Source organism: Juglans regia, chromosome 13 (assembly GCF_001411555.2).
Source record: "Juglans regia cultivar Chandler chromosome 13, Walnut 2.0, whole genome shotgun sequence".
Classification (NCBI taxonomy): domain Eukaryota; kingdom Viridiplantae; phylum Streptophyta; class Magnoliopsida; order Fagales; family Juglandaceae; genus Juglans; species Juglans regia.
In genome coordinates this window covers 2692202-2711059 of record NC_049913.1, presented here as the reverse complement: position 1 = coordinate 2711059, position 18858 = coordinate 2692202, and the positions used below count along the sequence as shown (strand labels likewise).

The window sequence follows — 18858 nt, the reverse complement described above, 5'->3', positions numbered from 1 at the left end:
ATCATGGCAACATAATTGGCAAGCATAGGAAGGTAAGCTAATATCTTGTCTGCTGTTTATAATCTTTCTTACTTGACATACTGAGATTGGACTTTTTTGGCAGAACCATATGCCCGGAACTGGAGACTAGAACGAGAGCACATTCTATATGGAAGGCGACACAGGGCATCCTGTTTTCGAGACGGCTTTCGGAAATATAGCTGTTAATTTATGTTATGGGAGGCACCATCCTTTGAATTGGTTAGCTTTTGGTTTGAATGGTACAGAGATTGTTTTCAACCCTTCTGCTTCCACTGGCGAAACCAGTGAACAAATGTGGCCTGTCTAGGTTGTTCTCTATCCATTTGATTTGCCGCCTTGTTGAATTTCACTTTTTGTTTGATGGATTTATATTTTCTGAATCTTGATTCTGCCTGTGATAATGATTGTGTATGTTTGGGTTAAACTTTGGCACATACAAATCAGACATAACAAATAGTTAGATAGCAGCCCCATATTCTTCTGCATAGAGGTTGGAAACGATCCATTGTGAGATGGGTCCATCTACAAGAATTTTCTAGTAGCAAATGCCAAATGACATAGTTTATCAAAAGAGCGGTATTATTCTGCTGCCTATTCATACTGCTAGTTATTTTTGTAACTTCTTTTTTTATTATTCATATTTTTTTAATATATTTAAATATTTTTAAAAAATAAAAAAAAATATATCAATACACTTAAACTCATTTCCTTAATCATTAAATAAAAAAAATTAAAATTTTTTTATTTACCAAGCGGTCAAGTTTGGTGGGCATAGTAGCTTTTTCCTTATCAAAATTGCTTCACATTACGACTACATATTTTAAAATAATATTACTCTTCATATGAAATCTTGTCATTTTTAATCGTACTTGCTGATGTGACACATTTTAAATACCTTCACATGTCAACCATTTAAATTAACAACTACTTAAAATATAGCATAGTAGCATTGTTATTAAAGATGATAAAGTTTAAGATAAAAAAAGTAGCATTTCTCTCCCGATTGGTGTAGTTAGTAAAATCTCATTTTTGGCAATCATTTGCTACACTTGCTACAATTTTTAAGCCCTTAGAAATTGTCATTTTTTTTTTTTTTTGGCTTTTTCTAAGCAAGCTATTAGTATTAATAAAGAACCAAGAATACTTTATTTGAACTAGGAAATTTTCATGTAATTTGTTGGTTTTACAGCCCGCAGTGCTGCAATAGCAAACAGTTACTTTGTTGGGTCAATCAATCGTGTTGGGACTGAGAAATTCGCCCATCCATGCACTTCCAGAGATGGCAAACCTCCAAATCTTGGGCATTTCTATGGATCCAGTCATTTTTCAGCCCCAGATGCTTCTTGCACCCCATCTCTTTCCCGTAACAGGGATGGACTGCTTATCTCAGACATGGATCTCAACCTTTGTAGGCAGATAAAAGACAGGTGGGGATTCCGAACGACTGCCAGATTTGAGTTGTATGCAGAGTTGCTTGCTCATTATCTGAAGCCAGATTTTGAGCTCCAAGTCATTTCTGATCCCTTTAAATAAGAATTCTATGTACATTTCTGAGTGTTACTGAGGGTTAAATCGTGTAAGAATTAAAATAATTGAAAGCTGTGTTGGGATAATATCTTATTTTATCTGTCAAAAATAAATTACTTCAGTGTTTATGTTTTTTTGGATATCATCCCAAGAAAAGATTAATTATAATATAGAAAAAGGAAAAAAAAAATTGTCAACTTTACACTCTGTTTTGGGCCATTATCATTTTATGGACTAAAATCCTCAAGAATTTTTCAGAGATTGTGTAAGGTTAATTTGAGATGAGAAGATTTTAGATGAAAATTGAAAAAAATTATTATTTTTAATATTATTATTATTTTAAAATTTAAAAAAAATGAATTAGAATTTAAAAAAATTGAATTGTTTATTATATTTTATATAAGAATTTGAGAAATTTGTAATAATAAGATGAGATGAGAAGAAAAGTTTTATGAATCCAAATGAGCCTCTCAAGTCGATTTAGATAGTAAAAGTATTTCATCTTATTTTAATTTATCTTATTATAATAATTTTTTAAAACTTTTATATAATATATATTATACAATTTAATTTTTTTAATTTTAAAATAATAATAATATTTTAATAATATTATATTTAACTTTTAACTTTAATATAAAATTATCTCATCGGTCACGTTATCTAAATAAGCCGAAGTCTCTCTTCAACTACCGCTTCGTAATATTTTAACTTATTGCAACTTAAGGAAATATAAATACAGTGTAAAATTAAAAAAAAAAATAGGTAGAGGATCTGTGAAACTAGTGTTTTCCTTAAAATATCTAATAATTTACAGATCAATTTCCAATCAAACCGGTTTGTACTAATCTAGAAAATGAAGATTTCGTGGAGTATTACTGGCAGCCAGTTTGTAGATTTCTTCAACTACCACTCAACCTGGTTTTCGCTTTCTCCCGTCATAACCACTACTCTGCCCAGAAAGCGACACAACGAACACTACTCTCGACCATTTATAATCAAACACAGCACGCGCGCGCGCGCACACACACTCTCTCTCTCTCTCATGGCTTCCATATCTCCTCCGACCTCTCGCAACCTGGTCTTCCCCAACCCCAAATTTCTCTCCCCTCCCCCTCTGAGAAGACCATCCTACCCGTCCCAGCCCCACTCCCTCTTCATCTCTAGGATTTCCGACTCCTTCATCTGCCGCTCCCACCACAACGCCTCATCCTCTCCAGACAACACCATCCGCTGGCGATGGGACTCTCTGCTCCACGACGTCGTCAAGACCGCGATCGAACGCTTCAATTCCTACTTCAACTCCAACCGGAAAGAGGCCGACGATGTTCGCGATGGTGAGCTGAGCGAGAGCCGAAATTCGGAGGAGGAAGAATGGGATTGGGATCGCTGGGGCAAGCATTTCGACGAAATCGATGGCCAGGAATGCCTTGCCTCCATTCTTAAGGTCGGCTTCATTGCAGTTTTTACGTCTTTACTATTGCATGAATGGGATTGCGATTTTGTTCGTATATGGTCGTTTGACGCCGAAGAAGAGCAAATTAGACAATGGACTCTAAAGAACAAACTAAAAATTGGTTGGTGTAAATTCAGCAATTGCTTTATTAATAAAACTTATTAGTTCTTTGTAAAAAACAATCGCAATTGTAGCCTACGAAAAAATGCATTGTTGGAAAGACAGAGAAATTCCCTTTTTCAGAGTTTTGAAAATAAAATGGCGTTACCAGTTCACTTTAACCCTCCATAATACCAGGTAATCCCTTGTTCACTTTAACCTTCCACAATACCAGGTAACTTTACCAGCTTAGCTAGTTGACAACAAGGTATATATTGTTTGAGTAGTGCTACAGTTTTACATACACTTTATTACAAGACTGATTTTGTTAGATTTTTTTTTTTTTTTTAAATTCAAATTTTGAATTTCAAATTCCAGGATTTTTAGCATATCAATAACTTACACGTGGAGAAATAAATTTTTTTTGTAAATTTTTCTTAAATACATTTAGCATTTTTCATATTATTTTTACCAGCATTGTCCTTGCGGGTGATGTTTTGAGATAGCGTGTGTCGCGAGCTTTTGTGCTTTCAATGTTACTGTTGGTTTCTTTATCTTCAAAAGGAGTTTCCAGAATCATCCTTCCTACTTAATACTGTTTTTTATGAATTTCAAGAAACTAACTTATTTGATCGTATTAGGGGAACTTCCATGGCAAGTTCATCTGGAACTGCCATCAAATTACTGGATTGAATTATTATCTTGCTTTCTGTTGTGTGGACATAATTTATACACTGACCTATTTTCTTTTGGTCTTCACAGTCAAAGTTAGGTCATGCTGCATATATAGAGGATTATGAAGATGCTGCTAGGCTCAAGGTGGCCATTGCTGCTGCAGCTACAAATGATACTGTTGGCAGAGTGATGTCTCATCTGAATGTATGAAAACATTCATTAAGAAAAATAAAATAACACTCTTTTTTCAATCCCTTCTTGGTTCATTTTATAATTATTATTATTATTGTTGTTGTTGTTGTTGTTGTTGTTGTTATTATTTTGCAAATCTATTTGTTCCAGAAAGCCATAGAGGAAGAGCGTTTTCAGGATGCAGCTTACATACAAGACAATGCTGGTGCTGGATTGGTGAGCTGCATAACCTTTTTTTCCTTGTTAGCAATTTGTATACATTGCAAAAATGTTTTTTGATGTGAAAGTGTAAAAGGTTTTAGATTGGTAAATGATTCTTTTAGTAGTTTGTTATTCATATTTAACTTAACACTAACGGCTCATGATATTTTTCTGTTATTCTTGTAACGTTTCTGCATATATTCTCACACACAATTCTTTGAGTTGTTACCTGTTGCGAATTCTTTTATTTTTTCCCTTTTTCCATTTTTTTTTTTTTTGGGGGGGGGGGGGGGAGCAAAATAAATCTGAAGTTGGTCATTGTAAGAGGCAGCAAACAGAAAATCACATTGGCTCATTTCCTCTATTGCAAATTTGTTGTTGTACGCTTGAAATGTTAACAAGTTTCTGTTTCTTTTCATTTATAAAATTAATATGGTTCTTGTTTGGTTCCAAACCAAGTTGCTAGATTTTTTTTGCTGGTGTGCCATCTTTTTTTTTTAAGTAGAGAGAGGAAGTACTCGTTGAGCCAAAGCTCATTGGCAATACCATCAAATTGCTATTTGTTCACAGAATCAATATTCATTTTCCTGGAGCCGATGGAACACATTACCAAGACGAATCAATGATACTTAATAATAGACAATGCTGTCCTTAATAAGTACTGGAACACGTTGCTGATATAGTATATGGTTACTTGGAGTTATGTAGTTTTTTATTTTGTTTTCCAGGTCGGATGGTGGGCTGGCATTGCAAAAGATATCAATGATCCCCATGGTCTAATTATTCGAATAACGGCAGAACATGGAAGATATGTGGCAAGAAGTTATAGCCCTCAGTAAGGTCTTTTTCTTGATTAGTTCTTTCATTTTGATCCTCAAGTTTTAGTCAGATTTTTTAGCCAAGACTTGATGTTCTAAGTTGTTTTTTGTTGGGTTGTAAAGGCATTTGTGCCCTTTGTGTTCCTGGGGTTTCTTAGTTTATTGCTTTCTGTTTTAATCTTAATCTTTTTTTGATGAATAAGAAATTTTATTAAGACAAGTAACAAGGCAAAGCCCAAGTACACAGGAAGTATACAAAATTACAAATACTGAACCTAGTTATAATTTCGGGCCACAAAGGAGATACCATAATGAACACTTGTTGAAAATTTCAAATTTTCACACAATTTCCATGTTTGTGAGACAACTTCCAAATCCTTCCAAAATTTTAATCTTTTTTATTGGAAATCAATTATCTCATTTAAGATGTCTTGTTGGACAGTTTAATATTTAAATTTAGATCACGTTATGGTTTTTGCACACCTTTTCTTATATACTTTTAATTTAAAGCAATTTTGGTATGTCGGTCAAAATTTTTACAATTGGATCCTGCGACATGGCATGCCACTTTTGCTTACTATTAAAGATTCTTATATTTTTAAGGCTTTCTGTTCATCAGTTATTTTTGGTTCCTTTTCTTTCTTCTTTGCCAGGCAACTTGCTACGGCTGCAGCTGGTGTTCCCTTGTTTGAAGTTTTTCTCACAGTGAACAAGAGAGGTGAATATAAACAGAAGGTACATTTTCTCCATTTATTAAGGTCTCTTGTGTAATACGTTTTTTCTTTATATGTTATCTATTTCCCCATTTTCATAGACATGTTTCAGGTGGTTTGTTCTGATGTACTTCTATGTTGAATGTTTTCTCTCTATATGTTATCTTTATGTCATGTCATTTTCAGGCCGTGTACTTAGAGCGGAGGGGAGTTTTTGAAGGTTCTTTGAAAGTTCGCTCTAAAACATTTGATGCCACTAGCAGCTTGAATCCATTAGACTCAACGGAAGACAAAGGTGATCTATTTGCTGTGAATACTGAAGATCCCAAAGATGGTGATGATAGGGACGATAGTTCTGATCTAGCTGACGGTCTGTCTGGTTTCCAGAACATATTGAAGGATATGATTCCTGGTGTGAAGGTCAAGGTTTTAAAAGTGACAGCACCAGGGAAGTTAGACAGAGATTTAATATCTAAAGTGATGGAGCAGATTATAGAGGAAGAAGATGAAGAGAAGGACAATGAGATAGATAGGGTAGAAGCAGAAGATCAAGATGATGGGGAAAGTGACCAAGAGGCAGATGAAATTGAAATGGATGCTGATCCTGGAATTATTGAAAGAGAGGAGCAAAATGAAATTGCAGTTAAAGCTGTTGTGGGTGGTCTTGTACAGAAACTCTCCAACAGTTTGCCTACTAAAGATTTACTACGAATACCTGCTAAGCTAGAGAAGAAGGGGCGTTTTTCATTTTCCTTATCTATAGAGAAAAGCATCAATGAGCAGGATTCTGGTGTCAAGAAACAAGCTTCAGTAGATAAATCAGCTAAGCCTCAAGGTCAACACAAGATTGACCATGTTATGTTGGATCTTGCTAAATTCATTGGTAGGGAGAAGATACCCTTGAAGGTTGGTTTGAAGTTTTCACTTGGCATACCTTTGTACACATTTTGTAGAGTGCGGATCTACCTAATATATCCCAAGCTTACAAACTTGTTTCTGTTGTGAGGTTTTCCCTATTGAATATGCTTAGTTTGTAAAATTATGCTTTAATCGTCAGGTTCTCAAAGATGTCGGTGAATTAATAAAGCTCACGCTTAGCCAGGCTCAAAATTATCAACCACTTTCTGGATCAACAACCTTCAATAGCATTAAAATGCCAACATCTACAGATCCTCTAAGTGGTGATTTCCCTTGGGACTTGTTCATTTTTTAATATTGTTGTGATTTAATACAAAACTAGCTTCTTATGGTACTTGTTTGTTATGTTTCTAAATCCTAGAATGTGTTTCCTCCTTTTATCCCATTCCCTTAAACCAGCTTAGGGTGTAAGGAGTTGAGAATATTTCCATTTTGTCAGGACTGTACATTGGTGCACATGGGCTGTCCACATCAGAAGTCATTCATCTGAGCCGAAAATTTGGTCAGTGGCAAGAGGATGGTGGGAAAAAGAAGCCATCAGATCTTGAATTTTATGAATATGTAGAAGCCATAAAACTTATCGGTGATCCTTATGTACCAGCAGGCGAGGTAATTTCTTAAAACCAATTATTTTGTGTTATCTTATATCGTTAGTGCCTGATTTTGTGGATCTTATTAACTGGAATCACTTTGCATTACTGGTACATAACATACATTTGTGTTTCTTATTAGTGAGTGGTGGTGGTGGCTCCACAAATTTTCATAAATATCTTTTGTGCACCAAAAAATGATCTCTCTTTGAATTGGTCTAACATAGCTTGTAGTTTGTAGCACCTAAGTTTTGGACGTAAGCCTAGTATAGCTTGCGGGTTTATGTTAGTTTTAAGGTTAAAAGGCAAATAACAAACGTTATGTTATAGGTAATGAATAGAATATGGCCATAGGAGTTGATACAATTACTACCTATAAAAAAAAAATTTGATACCATTACTGCCTATAAAAAGATCTCCAGCCTGTGTGAATTTTTGACAAATTTACTCAATATTGGTGAAAATTTGGTAGTAATGATATTTATGACAAAAAAAAAAAAACACATGATCCATGATTCGTATTTCATATTTGTAAAAACTTGGAATTTCGAAGGTTTTAACTTTTGGTTTCTGCAGGTGGCATTCCATGCAAAGGTTGGGAAAAGACATCAGCTTCCACTTAAAGGGATCATTCCAGAAGAACTTGGAGTGGTACATATTTACCTCAAGCTGCCAAGATTTTCTGATCTTCTCCCCATTTCTGCTTTCATTATTGCCCCTTTCTCTTTTCTTTGAGCTAAAGAGCTTCTCATGATGCTGTTTGCTGCTCAGATTGCTCGTTATAAAGGTCAAGGGAGGCTTGCTGAGCCTGGGTTTCACAATCCTCGATGGGTTGATGGTGAACTTGTTATTCTTGATGGAAAGGTCTACTTTTTGCTGTTGTATCTTGTCTAGTTGTTTTACCATATATATGGGTTTTTTCCTTGAACCTGTACTTAACTTTTTCCCCAAATACATACTGATTGCATGTCGCACCTTCAATGGGATTCTGCAGTATGTTAAAGGGGGTCCTGTTGTTGGATTTGTCTATTGGGCCCCTGAATACCACCTTTTGGTGTTCTTCAATAGGCTGAGGCTTCAAGAGTAAGATTTTAGCTGTACATCCTATGTTCAAGCTTGTAAATTCGTTGCTCAGATTTTGTAAGGTAAGTTCCCTTCATGTAAAAAGAAACAAGTTTGCATGCAGTTCCATCTTGGGGTTTTTTTTTCTTGACATTTAACTATATTGAATTTTAGTGGAACCTTGCATATATTTGCATCTTTTAAATGGTTGGCATGTACATACTATTGATGGACATAGTATACATAGCATACCATGTATGCTATGCTAGAGGTGCCATGGATCCCCCTTTCCTAAACCATGGCACCTCTAGCATAGCATACCTACAACAATCTCTTTCAATTCTAGTATGGAATGCACATCTATGCATAACAGAGAATTCACAAACCATGCATATATATGAAGAAAGCATTATGTGCATCCTTTGACGTAAAAAACTTACGAGTAGCACTGGATCACAATTAGATTATTACCACATATATCACTAGATTTACTATGGGCAAGAAACATGGATGCCGAATGTTTCATAATATCAAGTCGTCCCATAAAAAAAAAAAGACATTAGTGGCCTTCCTGTTCACTTGGAACCATGCACCAAGGTGTCTGGGGGAGCAAGCTAAAAAAATCTGAAGACGAAAAAAAGAATAATTTTTCTAGCTTCACCCCTGCTTACAGAATTTCTCTATGTGAATTGTACTTCTTCAATATAATTTTCTCTACAGTGACTCAATGTTGAGCCTGGCATGTTATAACAGAGTTTAAAATCCTCTTATTATGGTTTCCTTTGTCAACTTTGTTGTCCAGTATTGGAAGGTATTATTACTGAAAAGTTGCTGTTTCCAAGTATGGTAGAGAAATCCTGGAGCTCTTCATCACTCAACTGACCAGTGCACTCGTAAGCATTATAGACTCAATGGGGAGTAGCCATCCTAGATTTGAAATGCAATGAATGGCCCTTTCCATTGCTCTTTATTTTTAGGCACCCCTTTTATCAATGCATGTATAAATATTTGTAGTTCTACAAATCAATAATCAGGATTTTGCCGTGTAACTTGATGCAGTATAATTCCCATATACTAACCTGTAGATGGTCTTGTGAAATACTTTAACTAGAGATGTAAATATGCGAGGCCTGTTGATGGTCTAATTTTTGGGATGCAGTTCAAAAACATAGAATTCAAATGCAAAACAATCAAAATTCTTAGTAAAGCCAGCATTTACGCTCATTGGTGAATTGAACATAATTTTTTCTTTTTCAATTTATTTCTTCATTGTGCTTGCACCATGCGTGCCGCCGTGCAGGTCTGGAGAGTAATGTGGCTAGCTAGACATAGTTGAATTGGCACTCAACATGAGGATCTGCAATATAATAACGCTGGTTCTCTCCCGTGGAGTTCCATCATCACATTATCTGTGATATTATAGCCATTTTGCTTCTAATTTTCTTCTCTATCTATTTTTCAGGCCTTGCAGTATTTCTTTATATGTCCGCTTTGTCGAACAGCTCTCTCTATGCTTTTAATTTTGCATCTCTAAGTGGGAAAGGAGTGGATTTGGTGGGCGGCTGCTGGGAAGATAGATAGCTTAACCTAGACCATCGTGATGCTAACAACTATGAAAATCACAATACATATGGTGAGCCCTGAAGTTGCAGGTTTATTAAAGCACAAAAATGGAGTTCTTTTTAATGGACATTCTGCTACTTTAACATTCCGGGATCATTCGCATAATATCGTTGATGTAGCGGGCATATCGACGTGATACTTATTTTACTCAAATCTCATTTTTTCAAGCTCCATCGATCCTAATGTACTTGGCACAACTTTATTCAGAAGAGAGAAGACAGACACTTAAATCATATAATTAAGTACTGGCCTCCATATGACACAAGATTTATTGATCTTGGTAATGCTGAACTCTCTCGCTCATGGCTTCTTTTGCGAGTCAAATGACACCTCATTCGCTATTTTTGCTCCGCTTCCTTTCGCCATGTATAGGCCAACATGATGCATAAGCTCCTGTAATATATGAACACGAGCAAGTTTTAAAACTCCATGTCAAATCGTGTGACATTATAGCCTTCAGTTGCCAAGGTAAGTTCCTATGAATTCTATTGACAAAGAACTTAAATACCTTGTTTGGTCTTAGCTATATTAATTACCTGGGGATGAGCTAAGGTTCCTTTGGTGTTTCTGGCAACGTGGACAGAAAGATCATATGTAGCACATCCCCGGGAATACACAAACTACATCCTTCAGAGGTTTGAGGAAACCACGATTTCTTGCCGATGGTGCAGAGCAAACGAAGTCCAGCACGAAGATATCTGTGCATATCCGTACAGCCAATATCTTCACCAAACAAAATCACTAACGTTTTAATATTTGAAATCAAAAGATAATCTGCTAAAGTGAAGTATAAAAGCCTCCATAGATCATAATTAACTAGGGCAAATGTCGACTCAAGGGTGGAAAAACCACTTGGAGTACATGATATTCTAAAAATACTTGCCACTTTGATCTGATTTTACTTCACCAAATCAACAAAAGCATTTGAGCCATCCTCCTCAGTTGAACCCAAATATCCATCCATGCAGTCTTTGCGCCTGATTGTTACATTAGCTTCAATCTCTAACCATCGCAGAGCTGCAGTAGTGGAAGAAACCAACATGAGAGATCGATCATAAATCAAATACAGAACAATCACACTATATAGTATAATAGTACACAGCCTATATCTAACCTGGTTGGCCTTTTGAACTGCTATGAAGTGTGATTTTTCTTTTTCTTTTCTTTCATCCCATAATTTTATACCGTAGCATATTTTGCAAAATCAGCTTTACGACGCAAACTTTATTGCAAGTTCCATTCACCAGCCAGGGGTCTACTTGGGACCTGAGTTTTAAGGCTTTCATACATGCTCATCTACTTACATCATGATCACTAGATGCTAAGACTGTTCATCCGGGCCGGATTTTTATCCGGCCCGGTCCGGAACCCGGATAACCGGGTTCCGGTTACGGGTTTCGGCCCGGATTGTATATCCTAACCCCCAACCGGGCCCTGATATTACATCCGGTATGATTTTAAAACCCCGGTTATAATAAAAAAAACAGCCTAACTAAACCCCCAACCCGTCGATCGAATCATCGATTCTCATTTCTCATTTCTCACTTCTCACTTCTCCCTTCTCTCCCCCTCGAACCATGATAGTTTGAAACCCTAGCCTTCTCCTTCAAGTTTTGCCGCCGTCTCTCTCTCTGTCTCTCGATCTATGAGCAGTGCCTTTGGACAAATCTTATGTGGGTATTAGAGTATATGCCGTTATTTTTCTAGATTTGCTCTCTTTACTTAAACATGGATTTTTTTTTTTTTGAGGGTTTACGTTTTTGTTCTCTTTTTGTTGATTTTGAGTTTGTTTTGATGAGAATGTTTGAATGTTTGAGGAGTAATTTTATGGGTTAGTTCCTCGTGCCGTCGACTTCATCCGTGGGTGTGTTTTCTTATCTCTGTATGTTTTGTTCTCTGTTTGTTGATTTTGGGTTTATTTTGATGAGAACGTTTGAATGTTTGAGGAGTATTTTTATGGGTTAGATCTGTTTAGTTGAACAAAGGAAAATTTGTTGTAAGAGCTTGTTGGTATTGAGGATAATCAGAAAAATTTGTCACTGGGAATCTCAGTTTAGGAAGGATCCGTTGGTGTTCTAGGTAATGCTATAACTTATATGGCAAACCTGATCTGATATGTCCGGATTATGACAATAATTAATGAAGCGGCTTGTCTGAGGAGCCTCAGAAAGAAAATGTATATAAATGCTTACGAAAACATAAATAATGTTAAAGAGTAGTTAATCCATCAAGAGAATGCAAATGCGAACACATGGCTGAAATTGGATAAAACTTGAACTAGGACAACTTAGGAAAACCATTCATTTAGCAAGCAAACTAACGCAACAGTACACCCCCATCATATCCAAGGTTTGTAATTTTTTGTTAGCTGTTTATGAGAGAATATGTTCATCTTCAATGGAGGTAAGAGATTTGTGCATTCTTTTTTAATTTTGGCAATGGAGTTATTTTTCTTGAACAATATCAAATAATTCTCATTTTTCAAGATCATATGCTATGGTTGTCATTTGTTTTCCTGATTGAATGTCTGTGTTGTTAGTATTACATTTGGGCATTAGTTCTTAATACATTCTGTAGCTGTTTATGATTTAATTAGTTTTCAATAGGCCAAGTTATCATTCAAATTATTTAGTTTTCAGTTTCCAAACTGCATGTAGAAAATTACTTAAATCACTAAACTCCTTTTACATTTCCTCTATTGCCTGTGTTCATTTTCATCTTAGGTGCTACATGTGGTTCATATCATACTTCATTGATTGATTTTCCATTTGATATCTTGTTTTAAATTATAGTTATACATGAATATCATATTTTGTGATGTCCCTTGATCATGAATGCAGCACCTACTCAAGGTTCTCCCTGTGGTAGGCGTTGCTAGAAAATGAGATTTCAGTCCTTCACTCAACACAGATGAAGTTGATGCTATTTTCGATATTCCTGTAATTTTTATATATTGTAATTTTGTGTTTTGTAATGTAATTTACAAATACTGAATAATGTAATATGCAGTGAATTGCATTATGTGTTGCATGCATTTTACATGATAAATATTAAATTTCCTTTTTTAGATGCATTTAGTTAAAAATGTAATTAGTTTTTCAACATTTTTTCTTGAAAAAATTGTAATAGTATATAGGCTTTTAGATACAAAAAAAATTATGCTTATCGGCATTATCTTTTTCTGGGGAAAAAAAATCAATAATATAGGCTCTCTCATCAGCTCTCTCTCTCTCTCATCAGCTCGGTTTTTCTCTCTTACCAGCTCCTGCAGCTCGGTCTCTCCTTCTCCTCAGCTTTCTCTCATCAGCTCGATCTCTCTCTCATCAAGTGTCTCCACGTTAGCCACGTTTGCACGCCATTTGCACCAGGCGCTTGCAACAAGCATTTTTCTATATTATATAAAAATGTATCCCATTGAAGATAGAAAAACACACTCTCTCTTGTATAAAAGTCTCGAAAATCTGGTCTTTTTACCAGAGGCCGAGCTCCTCCTTTTCCTATTTCTCTATCTACCTATTTTGTCTATAACATTAGTTCCATTTTCTTAGTTATTTTGTTTCTTCCAAGGCCAAAAAAGATAGAGATATGTAGTATTTAGTCAACATTTGAGAGACACATGCCGTACGAGAAGGCTCTCAGGCTACCAATAGTTCGGAGAGAAGTAGCGGTTTCATGATAATCGCCACACATGTGCTTCACGCACCGCCAACAATTGCACGTGGGCCTCATACGCCATCCCCTTTGGAAGCTTTTCTAACTGCACACGTTAAACCAACGAATTCGCCATCATCAAATCCTTTAGTTTGACTGATGTGGTTGCAATGAGATAGATGCGTGGGCCCCACACATAGTCACATATTTTGGAGTCTAAACTATAATTTATCCATTTTTACTTATATCTTATTGTTATCCTTATTATTTTTCTTCTTTTCTTTTCTTTTTTTTTTTTTTTTTTAATTTTACTAGGATACTCTTATATCTAAAGAGTTTAGTAAAATATTATAACCATTGGCGCCCGATGATCACCACCCCATATTTGGTCCCTTGGCAGTCTCTTTCTGCCACAACCACGAGCCCCAATTTTTTTTATCTTTGCTTCTGGTGTAAGAATCACATGTATTCCATTGAAAAAATGTGAAATTTTGCGATGATGTATGATGTGATGAATTTAAGATTTTTTATCTGATTTTTTATTATAATAGTTATCCTATTTGACCACAAGATCATGAAGATGAGGCAGTGGACTTTTCCAATATCCGCTTCAAGACGAAATGTAGTCACTACAATAAAAATGATCTACTGTCATTGAATTGCAATCCCATTTTCGGATTGTATAAAAACTGTCACTTTGTGCGACTCCCTCTTAATAAGAAAGGGTAAGAATACAGAGTGGAGTACAGAATAGTTTATATGAGAAATTTCTGATTTGGGGCTCATTTGATGTGAAAAGACTACAGAGGGGAGTACAGAATAATTTTTCGTTTCATGACATGAGAGATATCGTCTTATCCCTTTTGTTTGATTTTCCATCTTACGATCTTCATAAAGTCCAATCTCTTCCAAGCAGGTCTGCACAGCTCGGCATCTCAAATGACAGTTTCTAAACTTCCAACCTTCGAACCGATTGTAACCATAATATGCAGACACCCAGAGTAACTTCATACTCAGCACAGGTCCTCCCGCCAAAATATCGCTATATCCTGCCAAAGTTGCATAATTTCCCACCAAAAGGTCACCTTTTTCCACAGAGCATCTTCTGTAGAAAACGAAGAATGGCTTCTCTTGGTGGGTCTGGTTTTGTTGTCAGGTCACAGGTGGTGGATGGTTCTTCAATTGGGGTTGATAATGGTATCTGTACTTTAAATGAGTATGTGGGTAAGGGTGGAATCGATGTGGGAGATGATCTTGTGGTCTTGCTAGATCACATTCAGTATGCTTGCAAGAGAATTGCAGCTCTGGTGGCCTCTCCTTTCAATTCCAGTCTTGGGAAACAGACCAGTCTTGCCGGTATAAGTGGCTACGGCAGGGATGCTCCAAAGCCGCTTGACATCGTCTCTGTAAGTTTACTTATTATTTCTGCTTTTGGATTCTTTACCTTCTTTATTGACAGTATAAATGAGCTTAATAATTGTAGTCTTATAAATGCTTGAATATTAATTTTCGATGTGGAGATGGTTGGCCTGAAGGAAGGATGCTTTCTTTTGTCTGCTAAGGATCTTTAAAGTTCGGGGGTTTCTTGTACTATATGCCGTATGCACACTCGTGTAATTGGATTGGATGCTAATTACAGCTTTCAATTGATAAAATTATGGGTAAAATCCTAGGATTGGACATCCCGTAGCTTCTATTTGACTTGGATGAGCATCAAAGTGATGGTATATTTTGAAATGCTCCCAGTATAGGAAAATGTAATGCGACGCTATTGCGCTTCTCCCTTGAACTTGGGGAGTATTTATGTCGTTCCGTTGTGACCGAGTACGGAACCATATCACCCAACCAGGCCTCTTTTTAACCACCACGCACATAATGGTGTGCCAGTTTTTTTTTTTTTTATAAGTAATAATGGTGTGCAAGTTTTTGCCAAGGTAAGTTGCTTAAAATCGCTGTTTTAGTCTTACAAATGCAAGCAAATGTGTGTATCAAATTCTCTTGTGCCTCTCAATTAGAGAGTTTTGTTTTTTACATTGCTCTGGAAAATTTTCTGCTGTGACATTATTGTTTTCTTGAGAAGATGGAAAGCAACTTCATTTTACATCATGAGGTACATGGCAAGCATTTGGGTGGGCAAAATTTGATTCCCAGTTAAGCACCCTGTATATGTTGGAATTGCATGCTGCAGTAATATTAGCAGTAAACTCTAACCTGATTCAAACTATGAGTAGCTCAACATACTTATACTGGCTTTCTTGCTATGGTGGTTAGCAATAGAGGTGCAGTTTGAGCAAGCTTTCCCAGTCAAATCCAAACCAATCCAGCCAAACCTGTTTATAGTTTTATGTTAGTGCTCCAACTCACTCGTGTACTCAAACATTTTCAACAGCTTGGGTTGGCAAGGCCTCATGTACTGTACACATAGTGGGCCACGACCTGTAACCTGGTCAATCCCCTTGGAATTGTGTGAGATGAACACTGGTCCAGTCTCAGAAGGTCAATACTAATGCTTTAGTGAAACTTCCATAGCATGGATTAGTTATGGATTATAGTGATCTCAAATAGGAAGTAAACTATGAAGGGTGACCTATTGTAGTAAGTGTTTCATCTTTTGGGAGTCCATAGGCCCATAGGGTAATGTCTAATATAATTGTTGAGGTGCTTGCCTTAGAAAGGGAGGTTTGGCGACATAGAACCAGTAATATATCAAAATTTCCTGTCTGGTCCTATCTGGGTTTGGCAAGAAAGGAATAACCCGACTTGTCATGGTGTTGAGATTTTCTGGAATAAGCATAGGCTTATTTTTCAAAAATTCTTGCATGATTTGATCACTGCTATGGGCAGTATCCCATTTATTTTCCTTCTCTTTTAGATTATCCAGTAGTTTAGACTTTTAACTTTTTAGGAACCTGTTAATCTTTCCTGTATTTCTAAGTTGTTCTGCCCCTTTTCTTTTGAATAATTTTTTGCTTATCAAAAAGGGAAAATCATGCCTATGGCAGCTTGGTTTCCTCCACGGCCAGTAATGGCAAGGAAGGAAGGAACAATTATGAATGGCCAATATTTCTTCTTGTTCAATGTGCAGAATGAAATCATCTTGTCGTCTCTTCGCAATTCTGGAAAAGTTGCAGTCATGGCTTCAGAGGAAGATGATGCTCCAATCTGGTTAACTGATGGTGGGCCATTTGTGGTGGTAACAGACCCCCTTGATGGTTCTCGAAATATTGATGCATCCATTCCAACTGGAACAATTTTCGGAATTTACAACCGTCTTGTGGAGCTGGATGATCTACCCGAGGAGGAGAAGGCTTTGCTGAATTCGCTCCAAACTGGAGCGAGGCTTGTAGCTGCTGGCTATGTTCTGTATTCATCAGCTACAATACTCTGTGCCAGTTTTGGCTCAGGGACACATGCATTTACTTTGGATCGTTCAACAGGAGATTTCATTCTCACACATCCAAGCATTAAAATTCCTTCTCGAGGTATGATGAATCTGTTCACTTGTTATATGCTAATTATGCATGAATGAAATTATAGCTCTATATAAATTATTAGAATAACCCAAAGTTTATGCTAACTTTGTTTGCATCAAATATAAAGGATCAGAATAAAAGTTATCTGTGTTAGTGTAGATGCTTTTAGATTCCTTTTAATTCATCTCTATATTATGTCAGGGCAAATCTATTCGGTGAATGATGCACGATATTTCGACTGGCCTGAAGGGTTAAGGCGATACATCGACACCGTGAGACAAGGAAAAGGCAGATACCCCAAGAAGTACTCAGCCCGTTATATATGTTCTCTTGTAGCTGATCTCCATCGGACTCTTATGTATGGAGGGGTGGCAATGAATCCCAGGGACCATCTTCGTATAGTTTATGAGGGAAACCCTCTTAGTTTTCTTGTGGAGCAAGCAGGGGGCAGAGGATCTGATGGTAAAAACAGGATTCTTTCAATGCAGCCAGTTAAGCTGCATCAAAGACTTCCTCTGTTTCTTGGAAGTTTGGAAGACATGGAAGAGTTGGAGAGTTATGGAGATGTTCAACAGAAAGTAAATCCTGGCTATGAAGTTTGAAGATTAGTGACTCTATTAGTTTATAAATCAATCGCTTGTGTTACTAACAAAGTCCATCTATGAAAAATCCAGAGATTACACCCAACAAAAAAAAGTTTGTAGCTAGTCTCTCCAAGTATCAGTTGTAAATTTCCAATCTTTCCTTGTCTTCCCCTATTTTTCGTACTCATCTTCTCAGGAACTAAGAGTAGCTTGAAGATTTTTTTTTTTTTTAAAAAGGCGCAAGACAATAGTATTAATAGCAATAGGTCAATTCATGAGGTTGCATCCCAATATACAAATAAATAGGTGCATGTTTTCATGGCGATTCTGAGGAATAGTCCAGCTCTTTTAGAAAACAAAACAATAATAAGCCACAAGGAAGGTAGAAACTTAATTTTTTTTTACGATTTTTTATATAATTATATTTTTAATGATGGATATTTTGATAAAGTAATTTATAAAAGAATAATAATAAACACACAACATATTTGACAATATGAAGATACTTTTATTAATGACGTTACTTTTATAAAATATTATATAAATATATTCTTCATTTTAAAACTTAATTGTGAAAATAGATATAAGTTTATATTTTTGTTGAGTTGTTTGAACTAATTTTTATTAGAATAATGATATTATGTCCCTTTATTTTACTCACTCATTTATACGGTTCATGTATTTAATTTTTTTTTAATTTTTTTCTTTTACTTATTGATTAAAGGATTTACTATTAGTGTATTGTATCTTTTTTTATATTTTTTAAAATATTTTAAAATGTTAAAAAAATATAAATTAAAAAAGTCAATTTTGCCTAGGGGCACCTGTAATTGCTGGGCAGCACCCAAGCTGCACTCTTTTTATTAAGAGCAGTGTTACACCCACCGAGATTGTAGCATGAGAATGACTCCCGACAAGACCATTGGGTCTTTTTTATTTTTATTTTTTTATTTAGTTTAACTTATTTATTTTTTATATCCTTATATTTTTTTAAGAAAATATTCACAATATCATTAAAAAATACTTATTTAATTATTAAGTAAAAAAAATTAAAAAAGAAAAACTTTTTTCGTATTGGGACCCATCTCTCGATGGGTTTAGCTTCTCTCTTTGAAAAATTATAAACATAAGCTACACACTCCTGTACACCACTTACGTGAAATATGGGGATAAAAAAGTAAAATCATATATTTTTAAGTGGTGTACAAAGTGTGGAGTTTATGTGCAACACGACTCTCTCTTCTATTAGAGTTGTGTT

At 35.8% G+C, this 18858-nt stretch overlaps 2 protein-coding genes, 1 long non-coding RNA gene and 1 pseudogene across 5 annotated transcripts; 3 read left to right on the top strand and 1 right to left on the bottom strand.

Moving 5' to 3' along the window:
- LOC118344269 lies at positions 1–1650 on the top strand. Its single transcript, XR_004798007.1, has 3 exons — positions 1–32; positions 104–328; positions 1211–1650. It is a non-coding gene; the product is annotated as an uncharacterized LOC118344269 (long non-coding RNA).
- Positions 1651–2482: 832 nt separating this feature from the next.
- Positions 2483–10125, top strand: LOC109016753 (protein EXECUTER 1, chloroplastic-like). 3 transcript variants are annotated; one of them, XM_035684529.1, is made up of 14 exons: positions 2483–2992; positions 3863–3979; positions 4118–4183; positions 4897–5003; positions 5640–5721; positions 5886–6605; positions 6757–6880; positions 7057–7226; positions 7784–7858; positions 7979–8071; positions 8202–8352; positions 9072–9162; positions 9570–9645; positions 9732–10125. In XM_035684529.1, the coding sequence occupies exons 1-11, from the start codon at positions 2591–2593 to the stop codon at positions 8292–8294; spliced, it is 2049 nt and encodes a 682-aa protein (XP_035540422.1). In that variant the 5' UTR covers positions 2483–2590; the 3' UTR covers positions 8295–8352; positions 9072–9162; positions 9570–9645; positions 9732–10125. The 3 variants fall into 3 exon arrangements, with proteins under 3 accessions (XP_035540422.1, XP_035540421.1, XP_035540420.1); XM_035684528.1 differs by lacking the exon at positions 9570–9645; XM_035684527.1 differs by lacking the exons at positions 9570–9645; positions 9732–10125 and having other exon boundaries at positions 9072–9493.
- Positions 10126–10184: 59 nt separating this feature from the next.
- On the bottom strand, positions 10185–10934 carry LOC108983911 (annotated as a pseudogene).
- Positions 10935–14273: 3339 nt separating this feature from the next.
- LOC108983912 (fructose-1,6-bisphosphatase, chloroplastic) lies at positions 14274–17828 on the top strand. Its single transcript, XM_018955705.2, has 3 exons — positions 14274–14949; positions 16629–17025; positions 17218–17828. Exons 1-3 carry the CDS (start codon positions 14530–14532, stop codon positions 17616–17618), a joined length of 1218 nt encoding a protein of 405 aa, XP_018811250.1. The 5' UTR covers positions 14274–14529; the 3' UTR covers positions 17619–17828.
- The last annotated feature ends 1030 nt before the right edge of the window (positions 17829–18858 follow it).